This window comes from Thermobia domestica, chromosome 11 (assembly GCF_964235325.1).
Source record: "Thermobia domestica chromosome 11, izTheDome1.hap1.1, whole genome shotgun sequence".
Taxonomy (NCBI): Eukaryota; Metazoa; Arthropoda; class Insecta; order Zygentoma; family Lepismatidae; genus Thermobia; species Thermobia domestica.
The window spans coordinates 236,221,093-236,242,425 of record NC_137464.1 but is presented as its reverse complement, the minus strand read 5'-3'; the positions used below and the strand labels follow the sequence as shown (position 1 = coordinate 236,242,425).

Genomic DNA, 21,333 nt, shown 5'->3' with positions numbered 1-21,333 from the left:
CATAATAATTAAAGGAATACATGAGTAGTGCAAAGACTGAAAAACCATGAAGAAAACAGCTTCCCACGATGTGATTGCAAAGTCAGGCATTCAGAGAAATTAATCACTTAGGTATATAAATATGAAACTTATCACATACTATTCAGCCTGTCTGATCCATTTTTCTTTTCTGTTTGATACGAGAATCCATTGCGAGAGTAAGTCGCACATAAAATATTTTTTCACTTCAAATTCAGAAAACAACAACAAAAAAAATAAGCGTATCTTTTTTTAAAAAGTAAAATGATTATCTACAATATATTACAAATGAACAAACTGAATTTCAAATACAGGAAATTTGGAGTCTTTTTTTTTTCTTTTTTTTTCATAGACATGTACACAAAATATATTTTACAATTAATTACAGTAATGTAATATGCTACATTGCCGAGAAAGGAAAAAATAGTACAAGAAGAGTCAGCTATGGTTCACTCCATATATATATATATACAATATACATATTCTCACTTTGAAAGCCATTATATAAAAACATGTTTGTTTAACCAACGACATACTTGCAACAACATCCATCCAGCAACCATAAGCATCACTAAATGTGAACATCCGGTGATATTTCGAGAAAACGTGTGCACGATGTCAGAGTATTAAATATGCGTTTAAAAAGATAGCTATACTTTTTTTTTTTGTTGTTTTTGGCATTAAAACACACTGTCGCTTCGTACATTTTTTTTAACGTTTTGCGAACTGCATGAACTTATAATAGTATAATAATACAATTAAAAACATGACATGCACAAAGAACAACAAGTAATTTGTTTTTTGCACAATGCAGTTTTTGCTTTTATAAAAGAATGTTCTTTTTTTTTTTAATGTTATTTTCTAATTATTTTGAAAATACATTGTCTGTCTTAAAGTGAACCCACATTTAAGTGTTGATAATCTATTTTGTTAAAACAAGTTGTTTTTATAGGTTAACAACTTTTTCTCTTTCAATCACTACACCGTTAACATAGCGCATTTTATCACTCACAAGATGTACGTATCTTTTTTAAATCACACCAGTAAACAATATTGTAACTGGATTATTCATTCTAGTTAATCATCCTTCCAAAACTTCATAAATTTACCACACATCTTTCTTTTTTTTTTCCACAATTAACAAGACTCCAAAGCATGTTTCAAGGTGGGAAAACACACAATAATACATTAACTGGTCTCAAACCGTAAGCAGTTTACATTTTTTTTTCTAAACGCGCGCACACTTTTTAAAGGAAGTTTTCCTGTACTTTTTTTTTTGCGTTTTTTTTTTTTTTTTTTGCCTAGGAAGATAAAAATTGCGCCTTGTTTTAATGTACTGTTGTTTTTTTTTTTTTTAACTTTTTATTTAAAGTGACAATGCATAGCCCAGTTTCCGCTGACCAGAATCAACATAAGAAAGCATAAAAAATCGTCATAATGTAATTTCATTCCGTTTTCTGTGTCACGGGAGGAAATTCACTGTCGTCGTCCAGGCGAAGAGCACCTTTTGGAGGAGATTCTGTTGCTGCTGCCATTTCGTGAAACTTCTCAGAGTCTGATATGTGTGTGAAAAGAAAAGAGAAAACAAAATTGTAACACGAAAAATATACCCATTTCAAATAAATATACATACAGCAAAATTAACATAAGTCCGATTTAAAAATAAAAAAAAAAAAAGTTATATTATCTAAAATGAATTTCTCAGCAAAATGTAAGTCACTCGAAGAGTACCATTACAAATAAACTCAAAAGGTAATCTGTTACCAACTACACCTTCGACAGCAGAAAGATTTAACAACTGTATATTATGAAGCCTGAAGATGATTTATCGAACCCCACTGAAACCTTTTTGCCCTTATGTATTGACAATGCTAACAGCAGATTAAATTCAACGTTTAATGTGTTTTCGATTTTTTTTTTAAGATTCCCTTTAAACAAACGGAATATACATTCTATAATGTTTCAACATTATTTAGTAATAAAAAAAAAAAGATACTAAAGTACATACCAAATTTTTCAATTCTAAAAAATATGTATACACTAAATAGCACATTATATATAGTGTAATGTTTCAGAAAGATTTTTTTATTTTTCAAACTGCTACTCTTTTCTTTACAATTTATATAATTAAATAACGAATTGCCGAGAAGGAAAGAAGTAAACATAGTTTCCGAATCAAAGTACTTGGAATTGATTAGTAGTTCGGAATAAATATTTCTAGAAATTAATTTGTGGAGAAATTTACGGATGGGATTTAGTATCTTCCCCAAATCCATACATGAACTACCAACTTCACAGATGGCGCTACCAGTGCGTCAGTGGTGAAGTAGAGCATCTTTAGAGCAGCGAAAGCAGTGATTGTGATTGATTTGAGTTTAGCATCCCGTTCAGCAGCGAGGCTATATGAGACGCGGACCTACTGAAGTGGGATCCCAACCACGAGCTCCTGCCGGGAATCGAACCCGGGTCTCCCACGCTAAAGGCGTATACACTAGCTGCTTAACCACGAGGGAGCTCAGCGAAGCCAGTGATGTAGACAAGGACCCAATACAAGCAAAATTCTTTTATATACTATGTTTAATGTCATTTGGGTTATTTTTAATATATCATTTACAGTTAGGAGTTGATGATCTGTACTCATTTGACGTAATCCCGTTGCTAATGCGTAAAAAAACGCACATTCAAAATTACGTTATTCCTATCTCTTTCCGTTTATCTTCGTCCATTCACTTTATCACTTTAAAAATTTCTCTCTCTCTCTCTCTCTCTCTATATATATATATATATATATATATATATATATATATATACTAAACTGCGGCAATTGTTAGCAAAACAATTTTTCCCACGAGATCTTACCTTACAATGAAATGTATTTAAATGAGTACACCAGAACCGGAGAGGTTGATTTGTAATACTTTACACAATGAACCGTGATAAGACAGATTTCTTTAGAGATAAATTCTCTAAATAATCAGTGGTTTTCAAATGCCGGTCCGTATTAGCGAGTGGTTTGCTTTTCATATGACACGATACAATATCATCCATGAAAATGTTTCCTAACGTAACTCTCAGATTCAAAAACAATTCACGAAATCAGTTTTGGTTATGTAAGAAAAGAATATCCCGATATGAGCAGAAATACTTTAAAAATGTTCGTGACTTTTTCATTTACGTATTTATGTGAAACAAATTTTTCTCCTCTCTATGCAATTAAGACAAAAAAGATTGGACATTGATGCCACTCTACGTCTTCAAGAGTTTCAACATTGGATCCACAAATCGAGATGCTTTTGGCAACAAATATCGCACTGAGACCATAAAAATAATTTTGCTGAGAATGAATAAATTACATTTGTACAACATATAATTTTTGAGGATGAAGAATTTAGATTTCTGGGCTTTCGGCTTCTATGGCCATTTAGCCCGTCACGTATGAGGGATAAAGTCCCTCGGCGGGCACACTATCCGGGCAAAGGGAAGGAAGGAAGCGGCCTGGAACCTATAAGTGAGGTACCATCCCGGCATTTGCCTGATGTGAATCAGAAAAACCCAGGAAAACCTCATTCAGGATGGCTGGCCTGAAAAAGCTTTTTACACTTTCTCGATTGAGTGCCCCCACCGAGAATCGAACCCGGGATCGCTCGCATCGAAGACAAGAGCGTTGGCGAATGTAATTTTTTAATTTATTATTTCAATAATAAATAATATTAATGATAAATATTTGAATTACACATGAAAGAGGAGTGTGGTGTCTATTACTTTTCCGGTCCTCAAAATTTGTCCTTGTCGGTCCCCGAGTATCGTAAGGTTGAAAAACCACCGTTCTAAATCATAGCCAGTATGAAGAATATCTTTTACAGAACACATGACGGGATATCAAGATCTATACGTATTTGTCCGATTTACGGATATGATGAAAATCAGAACTGTATCATAATTTTGACTAACTCGCCAAGTGGGGTTTGTGGTGCTATAATCATAGTCGCAGTCTTTTTTTTTTTTCCGCTTTGTGTGTAAATAATGATCTGAAACATTACACTCTGTAACATAAAATGATACACTGATTTCTTACTCTGAACACACATTAATTTGCATTTTTAAGTGTCTCAGTAAATTTTAGTTGTAGGTGGTGAGGATTAGAATTACGAATTACTATTTCATTAGTTTTATAATTACACGCAACGGACTAATACATATAACTTTGCTGTAAAACTTATTCTCGAACAAATACACACTTCAGTAATTTTATTATATACCGGTATATATTCTGAACACTATGAAGGTATTAGGTATTTGCTTTCTAACAGTTCGATTCCAGTTTTAGCTTTTTTTTTCTGTATCTTTCATACGCGAAACTGCCATATTAACGAAAGAAAAAAAGATGAAATGAAATCTTTGTTTTACGTCCCACGATTACGCCGGTTAGGCTACAGGAGACGGTGATGATGAGAAATGAATGAAATAGTGGAGTGAAGAAAGTGGGAGGAAACGAAAGAACCCCGAGGAAATCCACGAGCACGGTGTTTGTCCACCACAAAGTTCACCTGGCAGAGGTTCAATATACACAGGTCCAATTAAGGTATTTGGCACCCCTTCGCTCTTATTTGTCCGTATTCAGTTATGTGTAAGCAAACACACACACAAAACTGAGAACACGAATTAAAGATCTAAACAATATGGCTGCGTCCACTTACATTGAGCCACCAGCAACGAATGCACGGATTACGCTGCAAGTCAATAAGCAATACCCCATCTGCTTCTAGCGCCAATAGCATCGTAATAATAAGAAAACTCGGTCGCAGTGTGGTACTAACACTGCTTTTAGTCTCACTCGAAGATAGTTTTTTTTTTTTTCTGCATAAGATACTTCAATCTTGATTTTTAAATTTCTGCGCTCGGGCCTGAGCACACAAAATAGTTTATAGCTGAAATGATAATCTGCAGAAATATTGACAAAGTTTAAAAACTGGACAATAACGTCGGTGCTTCGCAGAGCCTAAAAGGAGGAACGTCGGAACGAAAACGTGATCCAGCGCTCTACTATAGAATTATAAGCTCTCACGATTCCCAGCATTAATTACCCTGACTAGCTTCTCATTAGGTAGACCAGAAAATTCTGGATTAATACATCCATCTTTCTAACCCAGTGGTTCCTACCCTCGAGGCGCGTGAAAAGCGAGCAAAGGAGGGGCAAGATAGATAGAAATAAACTAAATTTATAACTTATATATACAAGTAAAACTGATCTTGTTTGTGACTGAATCACGGCAAAACCCCTGAATCGACTGAAATGATTTCGGAATATAATTATCAACTACCTCGAATTGGGTTTTTATCAAGGGAGAAGGAGGAGCGAGGGCTCATAATTTATGCGAAAAATTTATTATCTCCGAGCCCATCAAGTTAAGAATATTGTAAAGTCATTAAAAATAAATAATACGTGTTCGAGCGTTTCTGAAAATTCTCGTCTGAGAGGGAGAAGGAAGCATTTTATGTATCTTTTCGCCATACTTGATTGCTACGTTGTCTGTTATTAGTGATCGCATTTGCGACAACGGCTGAACAAATTGAAATTCATTTTGCAACATAGTTATCTACTTCTAACCAAGTTTTTATAATGCCATTTTACCTGAAGGTCACATCCTAAGGGGAGGGATCAAATTTCAGTTAAAAAAAAAAAGTATCTCACGAACCTTCCAAGTCAGGATCACAAAACGAAAAAAAAAAAAAAATTAAAAGTAAGGGAACATGTGCTTGAACATCTCTTAAATTCTGGTTGTCTGCTGTTTGTGATCGCATCACGGGAAAACGCCTGAACAGTTTGAAATGAATTTTATAATGTAGTAGGTGTACCCTACCGGGAACTAGGACTTTATAATTTCACTTTGATTCAAGAGCGTATCCTAGGAGTATGGGGATCAAAATTTAAGCCGAAAAATAGGGTATCTCGTGAGCTCTTCTATATACATAAAAATGAAGTCATTATGTTTGTGACTTAATAACTCTTGAACCACTCGACCGATCTCGATCAAATTTTCAGCATAGATGAGGTTCGGGCCGGGATGGTTTTTATCATTTCACTTAGACGGTGCATCTTGGGGGAAATATAAAATATCGAAAATGACCGTTATTAGTGTCGAATCCATAGTTTTCGGGGTCGCTGATATGAACAGTAACACTTAAATCCAAATTCACCCCTTTATGTTCAAAGTGGAACGTATTCTCCCCGTGCGAAACACGGGAATCCTGCTAATTAAAAATAAACGGACACATGTCCCAGAATTTCCAAAATTCCGAAATTCTACAGGGGGGAGAGAGACTTCTATAATTATTGTTTTCGCTACATTGATACGATCATTGTCTGTTATTTGTGATAGTATCACGGGAAAACAGCTGACTTGTTTGAAACGAATATTAGAACATAGTACCTACCTCTACCTGACTTTTTATTGTTAATTTGAATAAAGGATGTATCGTAAGGGAGGTAGGTGGTTCAAGACTTACACCATTAATGGAGCATCTTATTGTCTTTTATCAAATGCGTATCCTAAAGGAGGAAAGGACTTCAAATATTTTCAATTAACATCTTCTCCCCATGTAAAAAACGGAAATTCCAATTATAAAAAAATCTTTTAAGTTTTAGTCTCACAGTTATGCCTGCTAGGCTAAAGGAGACAGTGATGATGAGGAATAAATGAAATGGTGGAATGAAGAAAGTGAGAGGAAATGGGAGGACTCCGAGAAATCCCATGCACGCTATGTTTGTCCACCACAAAGGTCATTTGACACGAGCTGGGATAGAACCAAGGATCCCATGCACCAGAGGTGAACTCTCTATCACTGAACCACTGCGGCCCCCACATTTTAACCATAGTTACATATATTAGGAAGAAGTCTGCAGACGTTTTGCTGGAAATAAATATGAAATAATAATAAAAGATTTGAAAATTAAATACTGCATCTGAAATCGCAAAAGGGATCAGACCAACAAGTGGCAAAGAAGGGGTCGTGAAGTACGTTTTTTTCTTCTTCTTTCTTTAGGGTGAGTCTGTATACTGACTGTATTTAAACACAGAAAATCAAAGATTGAACTCATTTCTAGAACAGGCACAATTTTCATATATTTGCTTATTGCTAGCTATAATAGTCATAAGAAATCAGTCTATCATTCAACATAATAGTATTTTAAGAACAAGCCTGCAGTAAATACATCTATAATTCAAAGTAAAATTATCTAATATCTATTGGTAAATGAACTGAATAAATTCATACTGAAATGCTAGTACTACACACAAAAGTTATATACAACTAAATACTTCAGAAACAACTAACTTACAATTAATTGTGTAACTTTTGAATTAAAATCTATTCTGCAAATCGTTCTAGAGTTAATTTTTTACCTATAAGCCTTGCCAATGTAAAAACAATTGTTTTGTCAACTTACCAATCTCTGATACCGTATGGAAGCACAAGCAATCAAAGTTTGATGGGCAGCAAACCTTTATTGTTTTGTGTTTGTTTTAAGACATGTATTTTCGACACAACAGCAAAAGTACTAAAAATGTCATTTATGCACAGCTATGTTTCACCTTAACATGGCAGTTACTTCTTGTTATTTATGTATTGTCAGTGATGTTTTGGAAACTAAAAAGTGTTCAACGCTTACCTTAATCCCTTGTAAGGACTCACACCATAAGATTTACATGCATATACAGCTCATTTAATAAAGTTAGACACAAAATTAATCGTACACAGATTTGATCAAAATCAGAGAGAAAAAACTTACGATCGGAGAAACCCGTTCTTTCAGAACTATAAACTAATAATCCCTTAACTCGAAAACTAAGAAATGCAACTAAAATGCGCTGTAACAAACTAAAATTATAACAACATGGTAACCAAAATATCCAGGCCCTAGTTAAAAGGCAGGTTTCAGAACTTGCTAGAACACGATGGGTCACTGCTAAAAATATATTTCAAATAGCCTGATATATTAAATAAACTCTAGTAAAGACAGTAATATGCCCTCTCGTGTCCCTCAAATATTTTTGAGGTTTAAAAAAAAAAATGATAACCTCAAAAATAATAAATAAATAAATAAAAAATTCTAACCTCAACATGTACAGTATGTGGCAAAACAAACAGTATTGAAATTACATCGCTGACATTTATTTATTTATTTGTTATAAAACTTAAGGAAACCTAAGAAATGTCAAATGGATGTCAACTAAATGTTACTCAACATATATTATAAATTTAAGAGGAATTGCGCTTGTATATCATGTGTTCAAAATGCTGACATTATATCGCACACATTCTTCATCTAGCGATCCTGTAGATTGACGAACATCTTATTGAACACGAACTGCTGGAACGACAACACAGTCCGAGTCTTCTCTCTTAACTCCGATACAGTGGTAGGGAGTTATCTGTTCGAAAAATTGCTTCCTTCAGCATCCCTATATGTAAATATATGGAGCCGAGAAGTCAAGAGAGGACAAGGCTATGGAAAATCCGTTCCACGGGAAATGAAGTAATATCCAAACTCTCGTGAGCAAATAGGCAAGTGACTCACAGCTCCGGAGGGCAGTAGCTCCGTCTTGCTGCATCCACTGTTGTTACAACAACAGATTTTGGAGTGTCCAAAACCGTGCAAATCATGAACAATTGATTAATAATCAACTGTCGATTGATGTAGCGATCAAGGTACACATGGTTTTCATCACCGAACCATTTGTTGCTGATGAAATCATCTTCATATGCCATAGCTAACACTTCAGAGCAATACAGTAGACATGCGCGCTCATCTCCCGCAGTGAGACGCTGCCCACATCGTATGAACGAAAATAGTGCAACCTCCTCCTCTGTTAGCATTATCTTCGTGCCAACCGCACACTACGTTAGTCCACACACAACTGAGTACATGTGTGGCGCTCACAGCCCATATCACATCGCATCGTACGCGAAATTCAGTACTGCTTGTTTTGCCGAATACTGTACTTCCATGCATGGGATATGGATAGCCACAGTTAAAGTCATAAATACCCGTGAAAACGTCAACGGTTTAACTCTATTAACGAACGCATCGAGATAACCACTCTTGTTGACTATTACATAGAACAGAATTCAAAAACTTCTTTTTGATGAAGTTATTGTATGAAGTAACGGACGGGCAAACATACAATACAATCTCGTAAGACCCATTAGCATGATTCTAATACCGGATACCGCAGGATTCTGAAACATAAATATTCAGAGGGAGTATACCCTAATTTTTACAGGTGATAAATGTAGCGCTTACTTCATTAATTGTGTCTTTAAGAGTGTTCGTGAACGGTTTTAACCTTACGACATGGCCTTTGTCACTACAATAAGCCGCTCACATGAAGATCGATTCACTTTATGAATACATCTTCCACTTTTGGTGCAAGGATTCAAAGTGAAAGATATATTCACAAACTGATTTGAACTTCATGTGACTTATCCTGGTGAAAGAGTGATTCATCCAGAATGAATGGCTGAAACTGTTCATGATACATCTTAAAGAGACAATTAACAAAGTAAGTGCTACACTTTTCACGTGTAAAAATCGAGTATTAAAAATGCGAAAATTGCTATCTTTAAATAAATACTGTTTCTGTATTCAACTCAAGACGCTCAGACTAGTTCTTTAGTTTCAAAACTAGAATGCTTTCATATTAACTTATTTGTGCTCTGACGGGTACAGCTTATGGTTCTGAAAGGACGTATTTCTCAACCTATATTTATCAGGACTTTATTATTACTTATTTGATTTAGATGTATCACTGCTTTCATTTTGTACGTAATCTTTCTAAACAAGCTGTACTGTAATGTAATGTACATTCCGAAAACATGCACAAACAAACAAACTACAATACGTAGTAATATTCGACATACCACACACATAATAGGAAAACAAAACAAAAGAAAAGAAAAGAATCATGCTTTTTAACTTAATAACTATAATAAAAGTATCAAAATTAAAATATTTTACCTTAAAATATATGAAGTATTGACTTACACTTAAAAAAAAAAAAAAGCTTTGACACAAATATAGGGAAAATGTGTCACTGATTTTTAAAGCACACGTTTTTGTTGTAATTATTTTTTGTCACTTGAGAACAATAAAAAAAGACTAAGAACATACAATTCACAGTTGTCCTATTATATCACCAGAAAATTTAACAATAATATCAGAATGTGATATCACGAACTAAGATAATATAGGGTACAGGCCTCTGTACCCTAGTTTATATTAATTTTCTTTCTTACTATTAGTTCATTAGTTCAACACTTGGCCTTGCTATGGGAGAGACAGTTCAATATCCGACTGGACTTCAGTGGACAAGACTACGTGGATTCTATCCCGCTTATTCTCTTATAATCCCATCACTTTTTTCATCTCTATTCACCTGTACATATAATTTCTAGTTTATAGAACATATTGGGAGGAAGTCTAAAACGTTTAAGTCTTCATCCCGGCGAAATTAAAATACCGCTAATTTTACAGTAATTATGTGATATCTTCAAATAGATAAAAGATAATTGAAATATGGAACAAGAGCGCCCTAGACAATATTATTTTGCGTGAGGTACCGTTATCACAAGTGACCTAGTGGCTTTCCGTTTTCAGCTGTTTAGAAGCGCGAAAATAAATGCCGATTTTCAAAATGGCTCGAAATCGAAAGCAGATAAGTGAGTCGTGATATCGGTTTCTCATGTAAAATAATATTGTCTAGGGCGCTCTTGTTCCACATTTTGATTATCTTTTATCTATTTGAAGATATCACATAATTACTGTAAAATTAGCGATATTTTAATTTCGCCGGGATGAAGACTCTTAAGGATTCTCGTTTTATAAATAAGAGATCCCGGGTTTGAAACCCACCGTTGGCCATCCTAGCCAATCTTCTCAGGCGTTTCCTTACTTCTGCCATTTTTAACAATACGATGGCTAATGAAAGAGGTAGAAATTCCCTGACCAGCTTTCAATCATGCATTGTAAATGTTTCCAGTGGAAAATGGGTCTAATAGCTGTACCTGGAATTTTACTAATCAACAGATACATAATTATGGGACATTGAACTTTATCCCAACATTTAATATCCGTAATGAAGCCATTCAATCAGAATCAGAATCATCCTGTGAATATCGCATCACCATAAATCAGACTTCCAATTCACACGTAATGTGTGCGAAGCACTGTAGAACAGTTTCTAAGGTTGTCAATAAATAATACTAAAGCACGTAACAGATGATTCTTCACAATGAAGTAGTTATATCTAAACGCCTATTCAATTTATAATACAATGCATTGTAAAATTGTTAGTTAATTTAATTAACAATCACTTACTTTGTGCTCCGGAAATCTTAATCAGTTTGGGCACGATGGCTCAGTTATAGTGTGCTTACCTCTGGGGCGTGATCCCTGGATCGATCCCCGACTAAGTACGTTTGTAGTGGACAACATCGTGTCCGTGCTTTTTCTAGCGATACTCCCGTTTCCTCCCACATTCTCATTTCACCAAACTTTCCATCATCATTCACTTGTCTTAATCATCGTATTCCTTAGCCTAAAGAGCGTAATCATGGAACGTTACACTGAAATATCTCATTTTTTTTTAAAATCGAATTTTTATAATCCTAGGGTTATTTCGGTAACCAATCCTGATGCCTCTGATAGCTAGGCATTAATGAAGAGTTTCGGCTTTACAAATATTTTTACATTTTATTTAACTTAGTTCTTTTTTTCTTTTTCAAAGAAAATACTGAAGTTAGCAATAAGTAGGTAATCATAACTTAGAGGTACTCAGTAACTCACAAGTTAGCGGTACAAATGTACTAAAGCACAAATCTGAAAAATTTTGTCACAGAATTTCTTGCTTTTAAATTAAGTTATTCCCAAATCTTGTCCGGATTACCTTCGACCAAATTTAACGTTGGATATTTAGTTGTGATATAATATGACTCGAACACATTTCGTTCTAAGTTCGAAATAAAATAAAAATGAATCAGTTTAACGTCCCACGGTTATGCCGGCTAGGCTAAAGGAGACGGTGATAATGAGAAATGAATGAAATGGTGCTATGAATAAAGTGGGAGGAAACGGGAGAACCCCGAGAAAACACACACATACGGCGTTTGTCCACCACAAAGTCCACCTGACGCGAGTTGGGATCGAACCTAGGACCCCACGCGCCAGAGGTGAACGCTCTACCACTGAGCCACCGCGACCCCGTTCTTCGTTCCAAATGAAAGAAGAGGAGTGAAGTGCAACACTAAATTATATGAAACGTGTGTAAATACTCGTAGTAACACCTTGATTATTTTTATATTGATACCGATAAGTTGTGAGTAAGTATGTGTAGTGAGCACTAACTTATTACTGATTGTAATGCTCTGTCTGAAAAAGCACTAAGTGGAATAAATTACGAAAGCACTTGTGAAACCAAAGGCAACAAGACTGGTCGCCGAAATCAGGAGCGCCGAGTTTTGAAAATCAGAGGGGGTGCTCTAATTTACAATTTACAACCGCGGATCTCAGCATACGGAAAACTCCCCAGACTTTAACACGGGGATCCTTCCTAGAAAATTCTGGAAAGTGATCCTTCTGAAAATGCAGCATTTTTGAATGAAAATAAACTATCTTTCCACAGTGGGAAAAAAGGAGGGACTGGCGACCTAATTAGAGAAGTTCTTAGTTCTAACCCCGTAACTTAGTTTTTGTCTAAAGCTTTCCGATTTACAGATTTTTAAAAGAAAAGAAAACAAATTAAGTTAGTTAAGTAGAACAAAATTTATGCGTGTGTTTCTGAATGATAATTATACAATCTATGAAACTGACATCAGGCCGCGGTGGCTCAGTGGTAGAGCGTTCAACTCTGGTAAATGGGGCCCCTGGTTCGATCTCCAAGTGAACTTTGTGGTGGATAAACACTGTGTGCGTGGGTTTCCTCGGGGTTCTCACGTTTCCTCCCACTTCCTTCATTCCACCATTTAATTCATTTCTCAATATCGCCGTCTTGTTTAGCCTACCCGACATAACCGTCGGATGTAAAACTCAAGGATTTATTTTTTTTTCAAACTGACATGGAACGCTCTTTTACTAATGTATCAGATTGTATCTGTTACAATTTACTGATTAGTTGCCTAATTTTCACGTGGAAAACGTAACACTGAATACATTTCACGTAGTTTTCATATATAATCAGAATAAAATTTTTAAAAATAATACTATTAAAACCATTCAATTTTAAAATTGACATCACAATAATAATAATGCGCGTTTCGAACATCACTAAAATTTCAAACCCACCCCGTTCATTCACACTTTCGACATTGAACTTTATTTCTATTGCCTCTGTTACTAACTTTTATACACATGAGTGGACCTGTCGATAACTGTTAAAATAAAGCTTTATTGCACTGACAAAAAAACAGACTTTTATTTCGAAATATGTTTGTGTATGAGCAAAGTTAGCACAATTTTTATTGCAGTTGATTTTATGTCTACATACTTACTGCAGTCTATTTCCTGTCTAACTGACTACAAATTGCCAATTCAGCAGTTAGGCTGTGGTTTTGAACTATCTGTAGAAATGTATGAGTAATGAGAAAAAGAGTATATAGAAAAAAAAAGTATACAATAAAAATCAGAACTCTTTAAAACCAATATCAAATAATGTTAATAATGCATCAGTTATGCCTGCAAACCAAGTTTTTAATGAAGCATTAAATCTTTCAATATACCTTTCACTTCGTTTCCAGTGCTGCTTGTTATTAAAAAAAAAAAAAAAAAAAAAAAAAAAAAAAAAAAAAAAAAAAAAAAAAAAACGTCTTCTATCAAGTAAAAAACTAAGACATGTAAAATATTGCTGTTACTTTCATTCGCGTCAAAGAACTTTCCACAAATCATAGCAGTAAAAAACGTATAACATATTTTATGATTAACTCTTTCCGAGCTTAGTATTTGCAGAAAAAAATAATTAGGTGTCTTTTGATGGGGTCGTCGAACTCATGTATGGACACAGAAATTTTTATGTCACCACCTAATATGGTGGCTCTCTTAGCACACAAAAAGAGAAGGTATTTATCAAAGTCTTCGACTACTTTTTTTTTTTTTTCATATTTTTCTTGTAGAAGCACCGTTCCACTTCGTGAATATGTATGCCATAGAGGTAATTACGTCATACTCAAGTAACACGGTTTACAGCATGAGAAAGGAATGTAATTAACTAGTTGATTGATCAGGATATCTACTATAATTCCAAAATGAAACTTCGTGACTTTTCATGACCTTTTCTTTACCAAACAATTAAATTTCACAACATTCTCAAGAGAAAATTTGGGTGCGAATTAGGACATATTTTCATGCATGCGATAGAAGCGTGCTTCACTAGCGTCTCAAGTCAACCATACACATATTTGGTGGTGAATTTTGACCTTTTATGGAACAAAATTTACCAGTCTATATTTATATTTGTACAGATAAAGAAAAAAAAATCATGACCCAAAAGCTAAATTTCTTGACTTTCATGACCGTTTTCTGATTTCGTGACTTTTTCATGACTTTCGTGACCGATAGACACTTTGTTAATTTAAGAGTTCAAAAGTTTCTTTTCAGCAGTAATGAGACGTGGACTTACAGTCAGGGATTAAACTCGAGGGGATCAGGATGAAACTTCTAGTTTTACGCCCCACAAATTTACCTTGTGGATTAAACCAGACAGGTGATTAACGAAAGTGAATGAAAGTATTGGTGGAATGAGAATGTGTGGGGAAAATGGGAGATTCCGAGAAAATACTCGCACGCAATGTTGTTCACCGCAAACTCACAAGCGCTGGGATCAAATCAGAGACCCATCGCAGCAGAGGTGAGCGCTCTACCACTAAGCCACCGTAGTCTATGTATGTTTGAAAGAATTTGAGTAGAAGAGCAAAAATACACGAAGTAAACGAAAAATAAACCATTGTTTATTTAAAATACTTATTCACATCTTAAATAGAATGAGGAGGAGAAAAAACTCACCCAAAGTAGCATTTCTTTCCACTTCCATCGCAAAGCTTTAGGTACAAAAGTTCTGCACGCAATGAAAGTAACAGTAACGTAATGTATATCTACACTGTTTCATTACTTCAACTAAATCTTCACATTTCGTATAATTGTGAGTTCAGTTTTACCCCATATTTCCAGTGTACGTTATAAATAACGAGTTATGTGTTACCTTATTCACACTAATTCATTTCATACCCTTCCGCTTTCATACGACACCAACATCATAATGCATCAGGCAACTGAAAAGCGTGAAATGGCTATATCGTCTGCTAATATCTTTCTCCTAATTAAAATGGGGTAAATATAACCTTATTCCAACGCAATCCACTCAGGCTTACAGAAGGTTGAGTCGGTATGTGTCCAACTATCAACATCCTCCCATACTTACAGTGTTGATAGCAATGGGTTGTTTGAAGTGAACACAAGAGTTTTTGCAGCATTGTTTCGCAATCATGAATGTATCACGGCTCTCAAAATTAACAGATTTTGCAAAGGATATATCGTAGCACTTTTTCGCGCCAAGTTTGCTGTATCTGAAATTCAGAAACAGTGCTAACAAAACGGATCCAACTAACTACTATAAAGAAATAATCAGAGGTTTCAGCTATTAGTTCACCCACCAAGGGATGTTGAATGCGCCTATGCGGTGTAGTGGCTTCACGTGTGTTGCAGAAGTTGCAACAAATGGCCCGCATACACTATGTCTGATAACCGCATAATTACACGTGTCCCAGAACGCTACCAAGAGTACCTTGTTCCATAAGATACTTAAGTGCCGGGGACATTAAGTCAGGCCCATTGCTGGCAGAGAGAGAAACCATCTGCAGACACCCCTATGAGCGCCATTTATGTATACAAGTAGAAGTTCGTCGCTACATTGGATGAAGCTTGGATTTATCTATCCGATTGTAGTAAAATTCGCGGTATAACTTTACTCTTCCGCAGACCAAATATCTGACCAGAATTAATCAGCCATTGCAAGACAACTTTCTCAAAAGGATTTGTGGTAATTGTGGGATACTGCCATAATGGAAGCTTTACTATTTGTCAGATGCCTAAAAACTGAAAAATCATCTCTGCATATTATCAGCAACACATATGGACACCGTCTCATACATGTATAGGAGAGTGAGCTTCTTCGTGGCTAAGCGGTTAACGTACGCGCTTTTGGCGTAGGAGACCCGGGTTCGATTCCCGGTGGTAGCTCATGTGGTTTGGATTTCACGTTAATCAGTAGATCCCGTCTCATATAATCTCGCTACTGAAAGGGACGTTAAACTCAAAATCAACTCAACTCAACTCAACTCAACGTACAGGAGGCCTGCCATGTCTGTATGGAACTGCCATAAATCACTTGCCTTGTCTGTACGGAAATGCCATAAATCAAGTCCGTTTAAACCAAGCCAAGGCTAAGGCTTCATCATATACACCTCATTCTACGCACATTTCTTCCACGAGTGCAGATACCCACTGGCATCAAGGCTATTCCACTCGAGGATTTCTGTGGGTTTGGCTTCCTGAAGACGGCACTTTCCTCACGTCGTGTTACTACTCTCAGGGGCTTGTGAAAAGAGTGTAAAGAGAAAAGACAGAAAATTCACTTTTTTGTGTTTCGTATAAGCTTTTACAATAAACGTTCCGGTGTAGAGTTACTGTCAAGAGATACGAGATCTTGTTGGGGCCAACAGATAGTGGCACTGTGGTTTTTTCTAAGGTGATTTCGACACACATACGTGACAACCTTCTGTATTTCCACCTCCCCACGGCTTCCTTACACTTTGTTTTTTAAACCAAAGGTCTTTCTACCCTACACATACATATATTCCTCGCAAGCAACCTGTCTCGCCAATCTTAGATGCACGATATTCGTCAACCTATAGCACTGAGTTTCTACATTGTGTTATCATCTTTATTCATTTCGATACTAGTCTTTTTTGGACCAAATATTTTCTGCAAACCATTTTGTTCTCAGAAAACCTCAATCCGCAGTTGTTTTTTGTACGTTACAGAGTAAGTTTCACACCAGTACAATACACAGTGCGCAGAGTAACGTTTTTGAATTCTGTATTTTTAATTCTTTGATATTAGTCGCAACAACAAAAAGTTTTGTACAGAATAGTAGCAGGTGTGTTGACTGTGCTTAGATATTGGTAACAAAACTTTGAACTTCTACGGTGTCAATGCACATATTGTACATGTTTATGTTTACAGCGTAGAAATTCCTTATTCTTTATGAAGCCAAAACTTCGTACGATTATTCCATACGTTATTTAAAGACATTTTCTTTCAGATGAACTGTTTAAAAATAGAATAAAACTCTAGCCATTGCTCTCTTTCAGTTGTCGATGCTTGCGTTTATTTTACGTACATCACTAAGAAAAAAAAGAAAAAAAAAAACAGTAGAAGTGTAGATACAAAAAACAATAAAAGTGTAAATATAAAACTATCATGCACCCTGCTAGGTTCCACATAGCTGTGCACAGCCAGGACTAAGCGTTACCTTCTATTTTGAGTGTGGGGGAACAAGACAGATTATCCGTTCCCGACATACCAGTACCTGACATGTAGCCTGGAGAATGGCCCTTCACTATTCCAGCGTAGCTACTTATCGGGCCTGGAGTAGAGGGCACAAAAATAGGAGTCAGTTGGATTTGAGCCCGATTAGCGAAAGGCTTGCTAGTTAAAAGGATGGGTATGAAAATACAGGCAATCTACAGGCAGTATTATTAATAACAGGGTAATGAAGAAGTTACAGAATGGAGCGGGAGAAAAAAGAAAAGCAATGACAATGCATATATTTATATATAAAAATAAAGACTAAGAAGAAATGTCAATCATAACAAAAATAATACACCAGGACGTCACAAGTCACTGTCTACTGTCAAAGTGGAAAGTTCTTACAAGTTGCTAGAAGATGATATCTACTTCAGAAAATCTACCTACAGCTCCACCGTTTAAAGCTCTCCCGTGGCTCTCTAATAAGAGAATAACCAAAGAAAAGAAACTTCAGACATTAGTAGAGAGAAGAATAGATATATCACAAGAAGGCGCATTGCAGCAACTTCCTATATCACATATAACAGCAAAAGTTCGGTAAAATGCATTAAGAAATCTTAATTATCTTCTTTTTCTTTAGTTTAGCGTTCCATGATTATGCTCCGAGCCTAAGTTTGATTTGATTTCATTTTGAGTTTAGCGTCCCTTTAAGCAGCGTGGTTTATGAGACGTGGTCCTACAATTTACGTGGGATCCGAACCACATGAGCTCCCTCGGGAATCGAACCGGGTACTCCGAGACTAAGGGACATGTGATCATGATAATGAATGAAATGATGGAATGAAGGGGGAGAACCCAGAGAAAATCCATGCACATGTTGTTTGTCCACCACAAAATCCACGTGAAGCGAACTCGAATCAGGGACTTCACGCACCGAAGATAAGCGCTCTACTACGAAACTACCCTGGCTCCCAATTAACTTTTCACTTGGTTGAGTTGGGGTATAGTATCCCTTTCATCAGCAGGTCTGTGTGAGATATGAATCTACAACTTAACGTGGAATCCAAACCGTGAGCTCACGCTAACCATACAGTCACGAGGGAACTAACTTTTCAGGTCCTAACTACTAGCAAAAAATCAAGAAGATATATTTCCGGAAACCCTGTATATTGGTTACTTCATATTAGAATAAGTCTTTCAAACTTTTTTTTTTTTTTTTTTTATCTGCTTCTAGCTTAATTTTTGTCAATTCGCGTTCATGTCCTCTTTTAGCACTAGGACTTTGCAAATCGTGAATCTACAATTTCAGAGGGACCCAAACTTCTATATATAAAGTGAGGGTGATATAGCTTGAATAAGTTCCTGCTTTTCGTACAGGATCTGACTTCGAACGACGGTAGAAGTACATGAAGTTTGGGTAGAAGTGCAAATCGTGAACCTACAATTTCAGAGGGACCCAAACTTCTATATATAAAGTGAGGGTGATATAGCTTGAATAAGTTCCTGCTTTTCGTACAGGATCTGACTTCGAACGACGGTAGAAGTACATGAAGTTTGGGTAGAAGTGCAAATCGTGAACCTACAATTTCAGAGGGACCCAAACTTCTATATATAAAGTGAGGGTGATATAGCTTGAATAAGTTCCTGCTTTTCGTACAGGATCTGACTTCGAACGACGGTAGAAGTACATGAAGTTTGGGTAGAAGTGCAAATCGTGAACCTACAATTTCAGAGGGACCCAAACTTCTATATATAAAGTGAGGGTGATATAGCTTGAATAAGTTCCTGCTTTTCGTACAGGATCTGACTTCGAACGACGGTAGAAGTACATGAAGTTTGGGTAGAAGTGCAAATCGTGAACCTACAATTTCAGAGGGACCCAAACTTCTATATATAAAGTGAGGGTGATATAGCTTGAATAAGTTCCTGCTTTTCGTACAGGATCTGACTTCGAACGACGGTAGAAGTACATGAAGTTTGGGTAGAAGTGCAAATCGTGAACCTACAATTTCAGAGGGACCCAAACTTCTATATATAAAGTGAGGGTGATATAGCTTGAATAAGTTCCTGCTTTTCGTACAGGATCTGACTTCGAACGACGGTAGAAGTACATGAAGTTTGGGTAGAAGTGCAAATCGTGAACCTACAATTTCAGAGGGACCCAAACTTCTATATATAAAGTGAGGGTGATATAGCTTGAATAAGTTCCTGCTTTTCGTACAGGATCTGACTTCGAACGACGGTAGAAGTACATGAAGTTTGGGTAGAAGTGCAAATCGTGAACCTACAATTTCAGAGGGACCCAAACTTCTATATATAAAGTGAGGGTGATATAGCTTGAATAAGTTCCTGCTTTTCGTACAGGATCTGACTTCGAACGACGGTAGAAGTACATGAAGTTTGGGTAGAAGTGCAAATCGTGAACCTACAATTTCAGAGGGACCCAAACTTCTATATATAAAGTGAGGGTGATATAGCTTGAATAAGTTCCTGCTTTTCGTACAGGATCTGACTTCGAACGACGGTAGAAGTACATGAAGTTTGGGTAGAAGTGCAAATCGTGAACCTACAATTTCAGAGGGACCCAAACTTCTATATATAAAGTGAGGGTGATATAGCTTGAATAAGTTCCTGCTTTTCGTACAGGATCTGACTTCGAACGACGGTAGAAGTACATGAAGTTTGGGTAGAAGTGCAAATCGTGAACCTACAATTTCAGAGGGACCCAAACTTCTATATATAAAGTGAGGGTGATATAGCTTGAATAAGTTCCTGCTTTTCGTACAGGATCTGACTTCGAACGACGGTAGAAGTACATGAAGTTTGGGTAGAAGTGCAAATCGTGAATCTACAATTTCAGAGGGACCCAAACTTCTATATATAAAGTGAGGGTGATATAGCTTGAATAAGTTCCTGCTTTTCGTACAGGATCTGACTTCGAACGACGGTAGAAGTACATGAAGTTTGGGTAGAAGTGCAAATCGTGAACCTACAATTTCAGAGGGACCCAAACTTCTATATATAAAGTGAGGGTGATATAGCTTGAATAAGTTCCTGCTTTTCGTACAGGATCTGACTTCGAACGACGGTAGAAGTACATGAAGTTTGGGTAGAAGTGCAAATCGTGAACCTACAATTTCAGAGGGACCCAAACTTCTATATATAAAGTGAGGGTGATATAGCTTGAATAAGTTCCTGCTTTTCGTACAGGATCTGACTTCGAACGACGGTAGAAGTACATGAAGTTTGGGTAGAAGTGCAAATCGTGAACCTACAATTTCAGAGGGACCCAAACTTCTATATATAAAGTGAGGGTGATATAGCTTGAATAAGTTCCTGCTTTTCGTACAGGATCTGACTTCGAACGACGGTAGAAGTACATGAAGTTTGGGTAGAAGTGCAAATCGTGAACCTACAATTTCAGAGGGACCCAAACTTCTATATATAAAGTGAGGGTGATATAGCTTGAATAAGTTCCTGCTTTTCGTACAGGATCTGACTTCGAGCGACGGTAGAAGTACATGAAGTTTGGGTAGAAGTGCAAATCGTGAACCTACAATTTCAGAGGGACCCAAACTTCTATATATAAAGTGAGGGTGATATAGCTTGAATAAGTTCCTGCTTTTCGTACAGGATCTGACTTCGAACGACGGTAGAAGTACATGAAGTTTGGGTAGAAGTGCAAATCGTGAACCTACAATTTCAGAGGGACCCAAACTTCTATATATAAAGTGAGGGTG

At 36.3% G+C, this 21,333-nt stretch overlaps 1 protein-coding gene across 1 annotated transcript in view; it reads right to left on the bottom strand.

Annotated features, from left to right (window-relative positions):
• Positions 1-255: 255 nt before the first annotated feature.
• The window catches only part of Atg18a (Autophagy-related 18a), a gene marked incomplete in the record, with an annotated part of 93,234 nt that continues 72,156 nt past the window's right edge, over positions 256-21,333 (bottom strand). Inside the window, 2 exon segments of the mRNA XM_081731816.1 lie at positions 256-1,573; positions 17,598-17,711. Coding sequence (XP_081587942.1) covers positions 1,464-1,573; positions 17,598-17,711 — 224 coding nt within the window.